The sequence below is a fragment of the Bufo bufo genome, chromosome 4, assembly GCF_905171765.1.
Source record: "Bufo bufo chromosome 4, aBufBuf1.1, whole genome shotgun sequence".
NCBI lineage: Eukaryota > Metazoa > Chordata > Amphibia > Anura > Bufonidae > Bufo > Bufo bufo.
Window position 1 is genome coordinate 6,084,276 of NC_053392.1, and position 15,879 is coordinate 6,100,154.

The following is a 15,879-nucleotide window of genomic DNA, read 5'->3' on the forward strand; positions in this document are numbered from 1 at the left end:
GAGCATGCCCAGTCGAATTGCAGAGGTCCTGAAAAAGAAGGGTCAACACTGCAAATATTGACTCTTTCCATAAATGTCATGTAATTGTCGATAAAAGCCTTTGAAACTTTTGAAGTGCGTGTAATTATATTTCACTACATCACAGAAACAACTGAAACAAAGATCTAAAAGGAGTTTAGCAGCAAACTTTGTGAAAACTAATATTTGTGTCATTCTCAAAACCTTTGGCCACGACTGTACAGTCGCTTGACATTTTTATGATCGGGCCTATCAGGTGTCAGATCTGAGGTGGCAGGTTCTGAAGGTGGTAAAAAGTGGAGTCCATGAGGAGGATAACAGTAGGAGATTGTTACAAAGGGAGACCTTTTGGATAGTGAAACTCCAGTCTTTAATACCTAAAGGGTTAAATAAAATTCTTAGCTTTAGTGCATTTATATGCTTGATCACTTTCTTGTGTTAGGGTTATTTATGGCAATGCATTTTGCATATAACGATATGGTTTGTATATATGCATCAGCTGTTGGTGTTTTAAAAATCCCACCTCCCCCTCTACCTGCACTCATGAGTAAGGGGGCGTGTTCTCCCGAAACATAGCGTGGAGGGGAGGAGGTATGAACGATGTCTGTCTCAGCATCCCTCATGATATACCATTTTATATTGATGTGAAGTAAAAAGAAATAAAAGAAACAAAAGGTTTTTTACCAGTGACTTGTGAGTATGACTTCTGTTGCTCACTCGCATACAATATTGGCACAATGAGGTAAAATGAACACACAAGTCTGCAAGTTTGAAAGACTAATTTCTTTGTAAAACATTATTCTGACAAAAAACATCAACATGTCTTCTCTCCTATGTGGATTCTCTTATGTTGATCAAGACTTAATTTCCAGTTAAAGCATTTCCCACACTCTGAACATGAATATTGCTTCTCTCCTGTGTGAATTCTTTTATGTACATCAAGGCTTGATTTCCGGTTAAAGCATTTACCACACTCTGAACATGAATATGGCTTTTCTCCTATGTGAATTCTTTTATGTATATCAAGGCTTGATTTCTGGTTAAAGCATTTACCACACTCTGAACATAAATATGGCTTCTCTCCTGTGTGAATTCTTTTATGTACATCAAGACTTGATTTCCGGTTAAGGCATTTTCCACATTCTGAACATGAATATGGCTTCTCTCCTGTGTGAATTCTTTGATGTGCAACCAGACGTAATTTATCTAGAAAACATTTACCACACTCTGAACATGAATATGGCTTCTCTCCTGTGTGAATTCTTTTATGTACATCAAGGCTTGATTTCAGTTTAAAGCATTTCCCACATTCTGAACATGAATATGGTTTCTCTCCTGTGTGAATTCTCTGATGTACAACCAGACGTAATTTATCTGTAAAACATTTACCACACTCTGAACATGAATATGGCTTCTCTCCTGTGTGAATTCTTTTATGTACATCAAGGCTTGATTTCTGGTTAAAGCATTTCCCACATTCTGAACATGAATATGGCTTCTCTCCTGTGTGAATTCTTTTATGTAGATCGAGGCTTGATTTCTTGCTAAAGCATTTCCCACATTCTGAACATGAATATGGCTTTTCTCCTGTGTGAATTCTGAGATGTGTAGTAAGACCTTTTTTATCTGTGAAACATTTCCCACATTCTGAACATGAATATGGCTTCTCTCCTGTGTGGATTCTTTTATGTACATCAAGGCTTGATTTCTCAGTAAAGCATTTCCCACATTCTGAACATGAATATGGTTTCTCTCCTGTGTGAATTCTTTTGTGTCGATCAAGCCTTGACTTCTTGGGAAAACATTTTCCACATTCTGCACATGAATACGGCTTCTCTCCTGTGTGACTACTTCTGTTTACAGAAAGCTCTGACTTAGATCTGAATTGTTTTCCACGTTTCTCACAATTAAACTTTTTTCCCCGTTTCTTCCCTATATTTGGGGTAATAATCTGTGATTGGTCAGGAGAAGATTCCTCATGATTAGGATTATTATATGATAGATTTGGACTTGGGTTAATAATCTGTGATTGGTCATTAGAAAGTTCCTCATTCTTGGGGGAATTATTTGATGGCTCTGCACTGTGAAGTCCTGGATGTACATTACAGGTAATTACATTTTCTCCTGAAGAGCGCTCCCTGGTATCTTCATCTTTGTAATCTAGAGATAACATGATGATGTTTCCTTCAGGCTTCTCACAGGGATTTTCTGTTAAGATTAAGAATAGATTTTATGATTTTTTATTAAAACAATTGGATAAATTTATCACATTTCATTCTATGATACTGTGAGTTGATGTCAGCTGAACCTGTGGTCGGGACACATGTGCATAATACAGATGGATAATATGTCCATAATAAGCTCATGTGAATCTGGCCTTAGGCTTGAGGGACACATACAATATAAAATAATTTTTTTGTGCCAAAGTCAGAAGTTGATCCATCAGGAATGTGAGGAATACACCCTTTCCTTTCTTTGCTATGTATCTGCTGTAGATTAAGGCTGACTCGTACGTCTCCTGAGTTTCGGCAGTTTGCATATTGGGGATCTGCATGTAGGAGTTCAACGTGTTTTGCCACAGGAGTATCCCTTTTGTGACGCATATCCCCCAGGTGCTCGCCCACTCTTCTTCGAAGTTCTTGGGTGGTTTTACCCACATACTCAATTCCACAGCCGCATACTGCTCAATAAATCACTCCTTTAGACCGACAGTTAATGAAGCTTTTGATGGTATATTTTTTGTGTGTTATATTACTGGTGAAAGAGTGGCCTCGGGTGATATGTGTGCAGGCTACGCAGCCACTACAGCGGTAACATCCACGGATGTTATGTAACCATCCCGCGTTATTTTTGGACGAGATGATCACGTAAATTGCGTCCTCTCCTTAAATGATTTGTGGGGCCTCCGCTATCACTTTACTGATGTCAGGATCGATTTGAAGGATACCCCAATGTCTAGAGATGATCTTTCTAACCTCATCTGCTCCCCCATCAAATGTAGCTATAGGGCAGATAGAATTTTTCGCCTTCTGTTCTTCCTTAGGGTGCAAGAGTTCCGTGCGGTCACTAATTAAGGCTCTCTGATACGCCTTCCTTAAAATGTGATCCAGATAGCCCCTTTCACGGAATCTTAGACGCAAATCTCCTGCTTGCCCTTTAAAGTGACTGAGTGTAGAGCAGTTCCTGCTCATTCTCAGGTACTGGCCTATGGGGATACCCTGTTTAAGGGGTTGTGAATGATAGCTGTCCCACTTAAAAAACGAGTTTATAGATGTGGGCTTCCTAAAGGTCTTGGTTTGAATCTCCCCCCCAGGGTCCCTTTCTATCATAATATCTAGAAAGGGGAGCGTGTTAGTTACAATTTCGGAGGTAAAATTAAGGCCTATGTTATTCCTGTTCAAGGCCACTAGCAGATTTTTAAAATTCTCTTTTGCCCCTCGCCATATGACAAAAATATAATATATAAATCTTGCCCACATCACAATATCCACTCTAAGTGTGTGTGTGGGGTTCAGTAAAGACTATGCACCTCTCCCACCAGCCCAGGAACAAATTTGCATATGATCGGGCACAAGGGCTCCCCATTGCACAGCCCCTGAGCAGGTGGAAGTAGGTGCCGTCAAAGAGAAAGTAATTACAGGTGAGCAGGAATTCAAGTAGCTGCAAGATGAAAGAGTTGCATGCCTGAATTTGACAGCCCCTGGTTATCAGAAAGGACTCAACCGCTTTTAACCCAAGGTGGTGTGGGATCGAGGAATACAGGACCTCTACATCGATGGACCCAAGCAAGGAGTTTTCATCCAAGAAGACCCCCTCTAGTCTGACGAGTAAGTCACCCGTATCTCTAATGTATGACGGTAATGTTTTGACAAAGGGTGCTAACAAGGGGATAACAATTAAGCCTTCGGATAAAGGAGGGAACATCATTATAATGGACACCCCACGTTATAGAGCGATGTGTATGGACCTCCTGAGAGATGAGGGGACATATGAAAGGTTGAAGGATGATACTACTACAGGGAGTGCAGAATTATTAGGCAAATGAGTATTTTGACCACATCATCCTCTTTATGCATGTTGTCTTACTCCAAGCTGTATAGGCTCGAAAGCCTACTACCAATTAAGCATATTAGGTGATGTGCATCTCTGTAATGAGAAGGGGTGTGGTCTAATGACATCAACACCCTATATCAGGTGTGCATAATTATTAGGCAACTTCCTTTCCTTTGGCAAAATGGGTCAAAAGAAGGACTTGACAGGCTCAGAAAAGTCAAAAATAGTGAGATATCTTGCAGAGGGATGCAGCACTCTTAAAATTGCAAAGCTTCTGAAGCGTGATCATCGAACAATCAAGCGTTTCATTCAAAATAGTCAACAGGGTCGCAAGAAGCGTGTGGAAAAACCAAGGCGCAAAATAACTGCCCATGAACTGAGAAAAGTCAAGCGTGCAGCTGCCAAGATGCCACTTGCCACCAGTTTGGCCATATTTCAGAGCTGCAACATCACTGGAGTGCCCAAAAGCACAAGGTGTGCAATACTCAGAGACATGGCCAAGGTAAGAAAGGCTGAAAGACGACCACCACTGAACAAGACACACAAGCTGAAACGTCAAAACTGGGCCAAGAAATATCTCAAGACTGATTTTTCTAAGGTTTTATGGACTGATGAAATGAGAGTGAGTCTTGATGGGCCAGATGGATGGGCCCGTGGCTGGATTGGTAAAGGGCAGAGAGCTCCAGTCCGACTCAGACGCCAGCAAGGTGGAGGTGGAGTACTGGTTTGGGCTGGTATCATCAAAGATGAGCTTGTGGGGCCTTTTCGGGTTGAGGATGGAGTCAAGCTCAACTCCCAGTCCTACTGCCAGTTTCTGGAAGACACCTTCTTCAAGCAGTGGTACAGGAAGAAGTCTGCATCCTTCAAGAAAAACATGATTTTCATGCAGGACAATGCTCCATCACACGCGTCCAAGTACTCCACAGCGTGGCTGGCAAGAAAGGGTATAAAAGAAGAAAATCTAATGACATGGCCTCCTTGTTCACCTGATCTGAACCCCATTGAGAACCTGTGGTCCATCATCAAATGTGAGATTTACAAGGAGGGAAAACAGTACACCTCTCTGAACAGTGTCTGGGAGGCTGTGGTTGCTGCTGCACGCAATGTTGATGGTGAACAGATCAAAACACTGACAGAATCCATGGATGGCAGGCTTTTGAGTGTCCTTGCAAAGAAAGGTGGCTATATTGGTCACTGATTTGTTTTTGAATGTCAGAAATGTATATTTGTGAATGTTGAGATGTTATATTGGTTTCACTGGTAAAAATAAATAATTGAAATGGGTATATATTTATTTTTTGTTAAGTTGCCTAATAATTATGCACAGTAATAGTCACCTGCACACACAGATATCCCCCTAAAATAGCTAAAACTAAAAACAAACTAAAAACTACTTCCAAAAATATTCAGCTTTGATATTAATGAGTTTTTTGGGTTCATTGAGAACATGGTTGTTGTTCAATAATAAAATTAATCCTCAAAAATACAACTTGCCTAATAATTCTGCACTCCCTGTAAAGTATATCAATCAAAACTGATTAATATCTTACGTGAGGCCAAAGATAATGAACTTATCTCAGAAGAGGAGTTTTGACTTCCTGAACTGCAGACACCCGTAGGATATTAATCAGTTTTGATTGATATACTTTAGTAGCATCATCCTTCAACCTTTCATGTTTGTGACTTAACGGACATCCTCTCCTTTGTTTTACCCGCCTCCTAGCAGCATCATCGAAGGGGAGGGCCTGGTACACTACAGACACTCCCTCCACTGATCCGGTGACTGCCGCACTGGCCCCTGTCTGATCACGTGACGGCTCATGCGACTGATGTCATGGCTCCCCGATCCTGTAACGGGTCATGTGCCGGATGGGGTGCGGCTTATGTGCAGCGCGGCTGCCTTTAAAAGGCCCGCTTGCACGCAATTACATGCGCTGCTGCCATAAGCCCGGCTGGATGACATCAGCTTCAGAGAAAGTAGAGGGCTGTGCTATGAGGGCAAAGTCCTCCAGTAGACTGACCAGATGGAGCCTCTGCCGTTGCTGCTGAGTTTTACTTGTTATTTGCACTTTATCTACTGCTTAATCTTTTGCTATTTCATTGCTGTAAGTCCACTGATGAGTTGGTCTCAGGCCAATGAAACACGTTGGGCAGAGTGGTACTGGGACATAGCTATATACTGCTTGTTTTTCTGTGCATAATTCCATGTCTATGCCTGGGCAGGACAATATATACCTGAGTATTTGCTTTATGTAGCTATATCTTTGCGTTTTCTTTTATTGTGCCAGGTGTCAGTTCCTCCGCTTGCTCCCTTTCCCCGACGAAGCTGGGCAGTCAACTGGCGCAGCATTGGGATATCAAGGGATACACTAGGAGGAAAGAGACACGCAGTGGGATCACCCTGTTCAGGGTGAGCTTGTTGATCCCCAGCGTAGAGAATGATTAGAGAAGGGCCTACTAGAAGGAAGAGACCCCGTTCTCCCCTATCCTCCTCCCCCCTCTCCATCTCCCCGACACTAATATAGCAATACTCTATTTATTCACCACTGAGTGACTGGTGAGAAGTGTGTTGCACCCTGGTTGTCGGCCTTCTGCTTCCTTTTAATACATCATTAAAATAATATACCCAAAAGTTAAGTCTTAATTGAGGTCACCCACTAATTCCGTTTTTTCTTGTATGTATAATTGGGTACCCATTTGTTGGTTATCAGAGTGATCATTATCTCCCCACGGTTATTTAAATATATGCTTCACTTTCTATAAAAATAAATAAATAAAAAGTGATTAAAAAGTCACACATCCCCCAGAAAGGCATCACTAAAAAGTTCAGTTCGCCCCGCAAAACATGAGCCCCCATACAGCTCCGTACACATAATTACAACAAAGTTATAGGGGTCAAAATATAGAGACGAAAAAATAAAACTGATTTTATCCCAAGAAAAACTATACATATAAAAGGTATCGCCAGATTCGTACTGACCTGTAGAAGAATATTAACTGGTCAGTTTTATCGCACATCGAACATCGTAAATAAAATAAAAAAATAAAAACTTAAAACTGTGGTGGAATAGCTTTTTTTTGCAATTTCACCCCATTTGGAATTTTATTCCGGCTTCCCACTACATCATATGCAATATTAAATGGTGGGGTTAAAGGACAGGTTGTGCAGCCCACGTACTGGACATTGCAGTAAGTACAAGTTATTGGACTAGGAATGTAGTGTCCTCTGTGCTGCAGGATTCTCCTTTCCGGTATTGAGATATGTCGTAGGATCTCAATACCGGAGGAAAACGCTTCAGTTCTGTCCCTTCGCTGTCTATGGGGACAAAACTGAATGGAACGAAGTCACCAGATTACATTCCGTCCCATTTGGTTGTGTTCCCATGCCGGACAGAAAAACGCTGCATGCAGTGGTCATGGGATAATGTGTCGGAGAAAACGGGGTCTGGGTCATTTAGGGACAGCTTTTGTGAAACAGCCCTAAACCTGAAAACCTCTTTAACCCAATGACCGACAATATGCCTTTTTATGGTGGTCTAGTCAAAGGGCTACACGGGTCTCCCCGCGAACACTCTGGGGGCTTGGCAGATTCCGAAGGGTAGGGCACGATATTGAAAATGAAGAATCGGCACGTGATATTAAGCATCTTTCATAACTATTGTGCCCATCACACAGTCCTTGAAATGATACTTGATTGTGGATTGGATGGACTCCGACCTGAATTTCCTTACACGCCAGGTATGGATTCATCTCCCTGAGGTTTCTCCTTGTTTACTACAGAAGCTCTTTCTGAATTTGCATGTAAATCTGAGATTTTGTATTTTTCTGGGGCCGGGACTGATGGTGATAACCCTCCTTTACTATGCTTCTCATCAAACAGCTTGCTAAAATGTTTTCACAAGCCTGGGGGGAAAAAGCAGAGTGCCCTTTTTTCTCAGGCCCAGTGATCCTGCGTCTTTGTTGATTAGACTTTTTTTTCTAAGTTTGACTGGCTCCTACAAAGAAATCCCTCAGTTATCATCATAGTATCCCTGTCCAGGGGCAGATTAGCCATAGACCTTACAGAGAAATTTCCTGGTGGGCCAATGCCCTAGGGGGCCACTCAAATTCTCCTCTCTGCTGCTGACCGGGTACCTAATGAGGTCTCAACAGTAACTAATGCTGTGAGAATCAGGTACTCGGGTACCCAGCCAGCGACCGCACATGGCCTCCTGAATTCATCCGCTATGGCCCACACCTCACCTCCTAAGCCCCCTGCTCCATAGATGACTGGAGGAGGAGGACAGATAGCTATTGATGGGCACCACAGAGGGACAGCTTTTGGGGCAGTATATTGTGCTACAGTGTGCTATTGTCACGGTAGGTAGGTAAGCAGGGAAATAACCAAGCACGGGAAAACAAACAGAACAAACTAGGCCCAAAAGCTAGGGAGAAAAGGGTCACCTTTTAGCGATCCCTAAACTGCTGTGCCCATGTACATTCCCTTAGGGTGAATATGCACATGCCCTCGTGCCTGAATCTAAACACCCTGGGCAAACCCTAAGCAGCAGGGAAAAGGGAAGAGGCGACCTGCTACTTCAAAGCAGGAAGAAGCAAGCGTCTCCCTAGAGGCCTAGATAAAACACACAAAGGGAAATGAAGGAAAGGACTTATCTTGAGCAGAGCTGGAGCAGACGATCCACCACAAATCAAGAGCTCCCAGGAAAGAACTAAAACCCGCACAGGCCACTGGGGGAAGGAGGGATAAATAGCCTCACTAACAATGAAACCCAGTACACCTGAGGGAAGATGGATCCAGCTCAAATCAAAATCAAAACAAACAAATAAGTCAGACATGTGCAGCCAGTCTGACAGATCTCCGCACATTCACAGGGCAAGGCGTGACAGTTATTTGGTTCTGCTGGGGTGGTGTTTGGACACACCTTCTCATTCAAAGAGTTTTCTTTATTTTCATGACTATGAAGGCATCAAAACTATGAATTAACACATGTGGAATTATATACATAACAAACAAGTGTGAAACAACTGAAAATATGTCATATTCTAGGTTCTTCAAAGTAACCACCTTTTGCTTTGATTACTGCTTTGCAAACTCTTGGCATTCTCTTGATGAGCTTCAAGAGGTAGTCCCCTGAAATGGTCTTCCAACAGTCTTGAAGGAGTTCCCAGAGATGCTTGGCACTTGTTGGCCCTTTTGCCTTCACTCTGCGGTCCAGCTCACCCCAAATCATCTCGATTGGGTTCAGGTCCGGTGACTGTGGAGGCCAGGTCATCTGGCGCAGCACCCAATCACTCTCCTTCATGGTCAAATAGCCCTGACTTTCAAAGTTTTCCCAATTTTTCGGCTGACTGACTGACCTTCATTTCTTAAAGTAATGATGGCCACTCGTTTTTCTTTTCTTAGCTGCTTTTTTCTTGCCATAATACCAATTCTAACAGTCTATTCAGTAGGACTATCAGCTGTGTATCCACCTGACTTCTCCTCAACGCAACTGATGGTCCCAACCCCATTTATAAGGCAAGAAATCCCACTTATTAAACCTGATAGGGCACACCTATGAAGTGAAAACCATTTCAGGGGACTACCTCTTGGAGCTCATCAAGAGAATGCCAAGAGTGTGCAAAGCAGTACTCAAAGCAAAAGGTGGCTACTTTGAAGAACCTAGAATATGACATATTTTCAGTTGTTTCACACTTTTTTGTTATGTATATAATTCCACATGTGTTAATTCATAGTTTTGATGCCTTCAGTGTGAATCTACAATTTTCATAGTCATGAAAATAAAGAAAACTCTTTGAATGAGAAGGTGTGTCCAAACATTTGGTCTGTACTGTATATATATATATATATATATATATATATATATATGTATGTATCCAAGTTCACAGCAATTTGTTGCAGTATAGACAAGGTGGCAGTAGTTGGCAAGTAACTATCAATGTCAGCGCTTCGATCTTTTAATGGAATTTGCCATATAACAGAAACAGCAGGCAGTTAGTGAAGGACCTATTTATGGGATATTAATTTATTTGTTTGTGTATGATCCTGGATCCATCACTATTTTATATGTATTGCCAGCTCTCCAGAAAGAAAGTCTTGTCTAAGGCCCACACTCCAGGAAGATATAAGTGAGGGACATGAACATGTGGAGTCTCTGTGGGTAGAGATACATGGAGGCAAAAACAATAATAAATTACTAATAGGAGTTTACTATAAACCACCTAATATACCAGAGTGCACAGAAAATCTACTACTAAACGAGACAGACGAGGTGGCAAATCATAATGAGGTGGTTATTATGGGGGACTTCAACTACCCAGATATAGACTGGGAAACTGAAACTTGTACATCTCATAAAGGAAACAGGTTCTTGGCAATATCCAAAGACAACTACCTCTCCCAACTGGTCCAGGACCCGACTAGAGGGACGTCCATACTGGACTTAGTATTAACCAATAGGCCTGACAGAACAACAGACGTGCAGGTCGGGGGACACCTTGGAAATAGTGACTATAAAGTAATTACCTTGCAATTATCATTCAAAAGAGCGTTTCTACACGGAGGAACAAAAATACCAAAACTTCAAAAAACTAAATTTAGCCAACTAAGAGAGGCCATAGGCCTAACTAACTGGGACAAAGTCCTCAAAAATAAAAATACAGCCACAAAATGTACTTAAAAAGATTAAAATAGACAATCTGCCAGGACCAGATGGCATACACCCCCGTATCCTAAGAGTATTAAGTAATGTCATAGCCAGACCCTTATTTCTGATATTTGCGGACTTTATACTGACAGGGAATGTCCCACAGGATTGGCGCATGACAAATGTGGTGCCAATATTCAAAAAGGGTCCAAAAACAGAGCCTGGAAACTATAGGCCGGTAAGTTTAACATCTGTTGTGGGTAAAATGTTTTAAAGGTTTTCTAAGAGATGCTATCTTAGAGCATCTCAACGGAAATAAGCAAATAACGCCATATCAGCATGGCTTCGTGAGGGATCGGTCATGCCAAACTAATTTAATAAGTTTCTATGAGGAGGTAAGTTCTAGACTTGACAGCGGCGAATCAATGGATGTCGTATATCTGGACTTCTCCAAAGCATTTGAAGCTGTACCGCATAAAAGGTTAGTATATAAAATGAGAATGCTCGGACTGGGAGAAAACGTCTGTATGTGGGCAAGTAACTGGCTGAGGGATAGAAAACAGAGGGTGGTTATTAACGGTACACACCCAGATTGGGTCACTGTCACTAGTGGGGTACCTCAGGGGTCAGTATTGGGCCCTATTCTCTTCAAATATATTTATTAATGATCTTGGATAAGGCTTGCGTAGTAAAGTATCAATTTTCGCAGCCTGTGTAAAGTAATTAACACTGAAGAGGACAGTATACTACTATAGATGGATCTGGATAGATTGCAGGCTTGGGCAGAGAAGTCACAGATGAGGTTTAACACTGATAAATGTAAAGTTATGCACATGGGAAGGAATAATGCAAGTCACCCATACATACTAAATGGTAAAACACTCGGTAACACTGACATGGAAAAGGATCTAGGAATTTTAATAAACAGCAAACTAAGCTGCAAAAACCAGTGTCAGGCAGCTGCTGCCAAGGCCAATAAGATAATGGGTTGCATCAGAAGGGGCATAGATGCCCCCCAATAAGAACATAGTCCTACCACTTTACAAATCACTAGTCAAACCACACATGGAGTACTGTGTACAGTTCTGGGCTCCTGTGAACAAGTCAGACATAGCAGAGCTGGAGAGGGTTCAGAGGAGGGCAACTAAAGTAATAACTGGAATGGGGCAACTACAGTACCCTGAAAGATTATCAACATTAGGGTTATTCACTTTAGAAAAAAAGACAACTGAGGGGAGATCTAATTAATCTCAGTACAGAGATCTCTCCCATCATCTATTTATCCCCAGGACTGTGACTGTGACGAGGGGACATCCTCTGCGTCTGGAGGAAAGAAGGTTTGTACACAAACATAGAAGAGGATTCTTTACGTTAAGAGAGTGAGACTATGGACTCTTTACTGTAAGAGCAGTGAGACTATGGACTCTATACTGTAAGAGCAGTGAGACTATGGACTCTTTACTGTAAGAGCAGTGAGACTATGGACTCTATACTGTAAGAGCAGTGAGACTATGGACTATACTGTAAGAGCAGTGAGACTATGGACTCTTTACTGTAAGAGCAGTGAGACTATGGACTCTATACTGTAAGAGCAGTGAGACTATGGACTCTATACTGTAAGAGCAGTGAGACTATGGACTCTTTACTGTAAGAGCAGTGAGACTATGGACTCTTTACTGTAAGAGCAGTGAGACTATGGACTCTTTACTGTAAGAGCAGTGAGACTATGGACTCTATACTGTAAGAGCAGTGAGACTATGGACTCTTTACTGTAAGAGCAGTGAGACTATGGACTCTTTACGGTAAGAGCAGTGAGACTATGGAACTCTCTGCCTGAGGAGGTGGTGATGGTGAGTACAATAAAGGAATTCAAGAGGGGCCTGGATGTATTTCTGGAGTGTAATAATATTACAGGCTATAGCTACTAGAGAGGGGTCGCTGATCCAGAGAGTTATTCTGATGCCTGATTGGAGTCGGGAAGGAATTTTTTATTCCCCTAAAGTGGGGAAAATTGGCTTCTACCTCACAGGGTTTTTTTTTTTACTTCCTCTGGATCAACTTGCAGTATAACAGGCCGAACTGGATGGACAAATGTCTTTTTTCGGCCTTATGTACTATGTTACTATCTGCAATTCATTGGTTTTAGATGTGTTTTGGATGGTGAGTGCTTGTTTATTTATTGATTTGTACCATATTTTATTATAATAGTGACTGGGTGAGTCATTTTTAAACTAAGCACCCCTACCATAACTAAACGAGATAGGAGAGCCACTATATCTACATTATACTCATAATACCATCATATTTACACTGAGTTATGATGAAAATGTTATTCATTTCTTGGATGTTGAATTACGGCACGTAGAGGGAGGATTTGAGACCACACTATTCACAAAGACCACAGATCGAAATAACCTGCTGCTTCATTCCAGCCACCACGTCCCTCACATTTTTTCTAGTATCCCTAGGAGCCAGTTCACACGGGTCAGAAGAATATCTTGTACTGACAAAGAATAAGAGAAAAATCTCTCATTGATGGGTAATAAATTCATACAGAGGGGTTATAATAAGAAAGAGGTGATGGAAATTGGAATAGAGGTTGGTGGGAAAAAAAAGACAGGACATCTGACAGGTTAAAAAGGAGAAGCAAAATAAACAATTTGTGTTTCCAAATATTATCGACATTCTAAACTAATAAAAAAGGTCATTCTGAAATATTGGGAGGTCCTGAGACATGATCAAAAATTTGGGAGAATGTTTGTTGATAACCCCTTTTTTTTTTTATTTTTTATTTTTGAAAAGACATAAAATTAGTACATAGGCCAATTTAGAACAAATCAGTGTATATAATATAACAATCCTAAATATCCTTATAACCCTCCCCCCCCCCCATTGGCTGTCGTTCCCCTCAATTCAAATACAACAACAAATAAATACATTAGAGGTATCTACGTGGCTCTGCGTGCTATTCTCCGCTTCCTTTCAATATCCTCATAAATTTTAATTTGTTGAAGGTATAGATCCCACTCCCTTGAAGAGGGCTGGGAGACAGAGCCCCAGTGCTTCACCAATATAGCTTTTGCTACCATCAAACCTCTCATCCAAATACGTCTAACCTGGGGGGGGGACTTCCGTTTCTGCACCACAATCTCCAAAGAGCACTATCAAGATCCCCGGGTTATAGTTCATTAAGGATTCCTTTTGTAGAGTAGAGAAAACCTCATCCCAATATTTCCTTATTTTATTGCAGCTCCAAAGCAAATGGACAAAATTCGCGTTAACATATCCACATTTAGGGCAGCAACAATCCCGGCCCCTATTTTGGGGGAATTTTCCTTGGGTTTTGGGCGTATAGTACAACCTATGGAGGATCTTAAATTGAACTAGTCTATGTGCACTGGAAACTGTCGCCCTTCTCACGTTCCTATAAATAATAGGCCACTGTAAAGGGGGGCAATTCAACTCTTGCTCCCATTTACTTGGGCTTTTAAAAGTCGTTATAGTTGCCAGTGCCATTCGGAGTTTAATATATAATCTAGATATTTTCACCTTCTCATCCTTCTGGGCGTCACAGTAATCGAAAAAAATGTTCTCTCGTGGGAAAATACGACCCCTATTCCTAGAGGCTTCAAATAAATGTTTCAAACGTGCATACATAAATACATCTAATGGTGAACAATGATTAAAACCGAATTCCAAAAGTGATTTAAAACAACCCATATGAAAGAGGTGAGACACCATATAGATGCCATTTCGTGACCAATAACCAAAGTCTGTAATTTTGAAGAATTCCTCCAGCCCCCCGTTCCCCCACAGAGGGGTGAAGCCAAACGGACCGGAGACTTTAAGAATCTCCTTCAGCCTGTTCCACACCCTCTGTAGTGAGCAAGGGATCAGCAAGGACCTCCTCATTCCCATAATCCCCGTTTCCAAACATGCGCATATATTCTCTATTGGCCTATCAATAACTTTATTCAAGTACCGTGATAATAAGCTCTCTTTCCAATGACAACACCGCTGAATCTGTGCACAAAAATAATAACCTTGAAAAAAAGGTAGCGACAGCCCACCATCTGCCTCCGACAACCAAAGATATCTCTGCTTTATGCGCACCCTCTTCCTGCCCCAGATTAGGTCATTAATCAGGGTCTCCAATCTATGAAAAAAAGACATCAATCCAGATAGGGGAGGCACACATCGGGAACAAGACTATAGGCAAAATAATCATCCTGATCAGTGCAATTCGATCTGTCTGTGCCAATGTTAATTTCCGCCAAGCGCCAACTTTGGTCCTAACTTTATTCAAAACTGGGGCCAAATTCAGGTCATAGAACCTACTTATTGGAACCCCGATCTTAACCCCCAGATAGTCCAAGGAATCGTTAGGGGCCAAGACACGGACTTGGCTCCCTACATCTACAGCTTTCCGGTTCAGCGGGAGGAGCGATGACTTTGTCCAGTTAATCATATAACCTGATAATTTACCGTAATGTTCTATTACCTCTATGACATACGCAAGGATTTTCCATCCCTGATCCAGGAACAGAATCACATCGTCTGCATACAGACTTATTTTATCGCTCACTCCCGCCACCCCGAAGCCTTCTATAGGGTTCTCCAAGCGGATCCGACAAGCCAACGGTTCGATAAAAAGAGCGAAAAGGGGGCAACCCTGTCTCATCCCTCTCCACATCGCAACAGGAGAGGAACTCATACCATTGATATTGATATATGCAACTGGCTGTTCATATAACATTTGGGTCATTTCTAAAAAAGGATTTCCAAGGCCAAAATGGGACATCGTAGCCCAGAGAAAAGGCCACTCCATCCTGTCAAATGCCTTTGCGGCGTCTAATGACAGGATAGAGTGGTCCACATCACCCCCAACAGACAAATTCAGATAGACCCTATATATGCTCGTCTGTATATGACGGCCCGGAATAAAGCCCGTCTGGTCAGGGTGAACCAGACCAGCTATAACCCTCTTCAGGCGGTTAGCCAAAATTTTTGCAAAGATCTTATAGTCCGTATTTAAGAGCGATATGGGTCTATATGACCCCACATCGCATGGGTCCTTCTCCTTTTTCAAGACCAACATAATCACTGCCTCTCTAAATGATGGTGGTAGAGAGCCGAGTGCGCAGGATTCATTAAGGACTTG

At 41.9% G+C, this 15,879-nt stretch overlaps 1 protein-coding gene across 1 annotated transcript in view; it reads right to left on the reverse strand.

The window, feature by feature from the left end:
- Positions 1–535: 535 nt before the first annotated feature.
- Positions 536–15,879, reverse strand: part of LOC120997652 (zinc finger protein 260-like) — a 32,019-nt gene continuing 16,675 nt past the window's right edge. Inside the window, exon 3 of the mRNA XM_040427845.1 lies at positions 536–1,861. Within this exon, the coding sequence (XP_040283779.1) occupies positions 833–1,861 (1,029 nt within the window). The 3' untranslated portion in view covers positions 536–832. The remainder of the gene's footprint in view (positions 1,862–15,879) is intronic.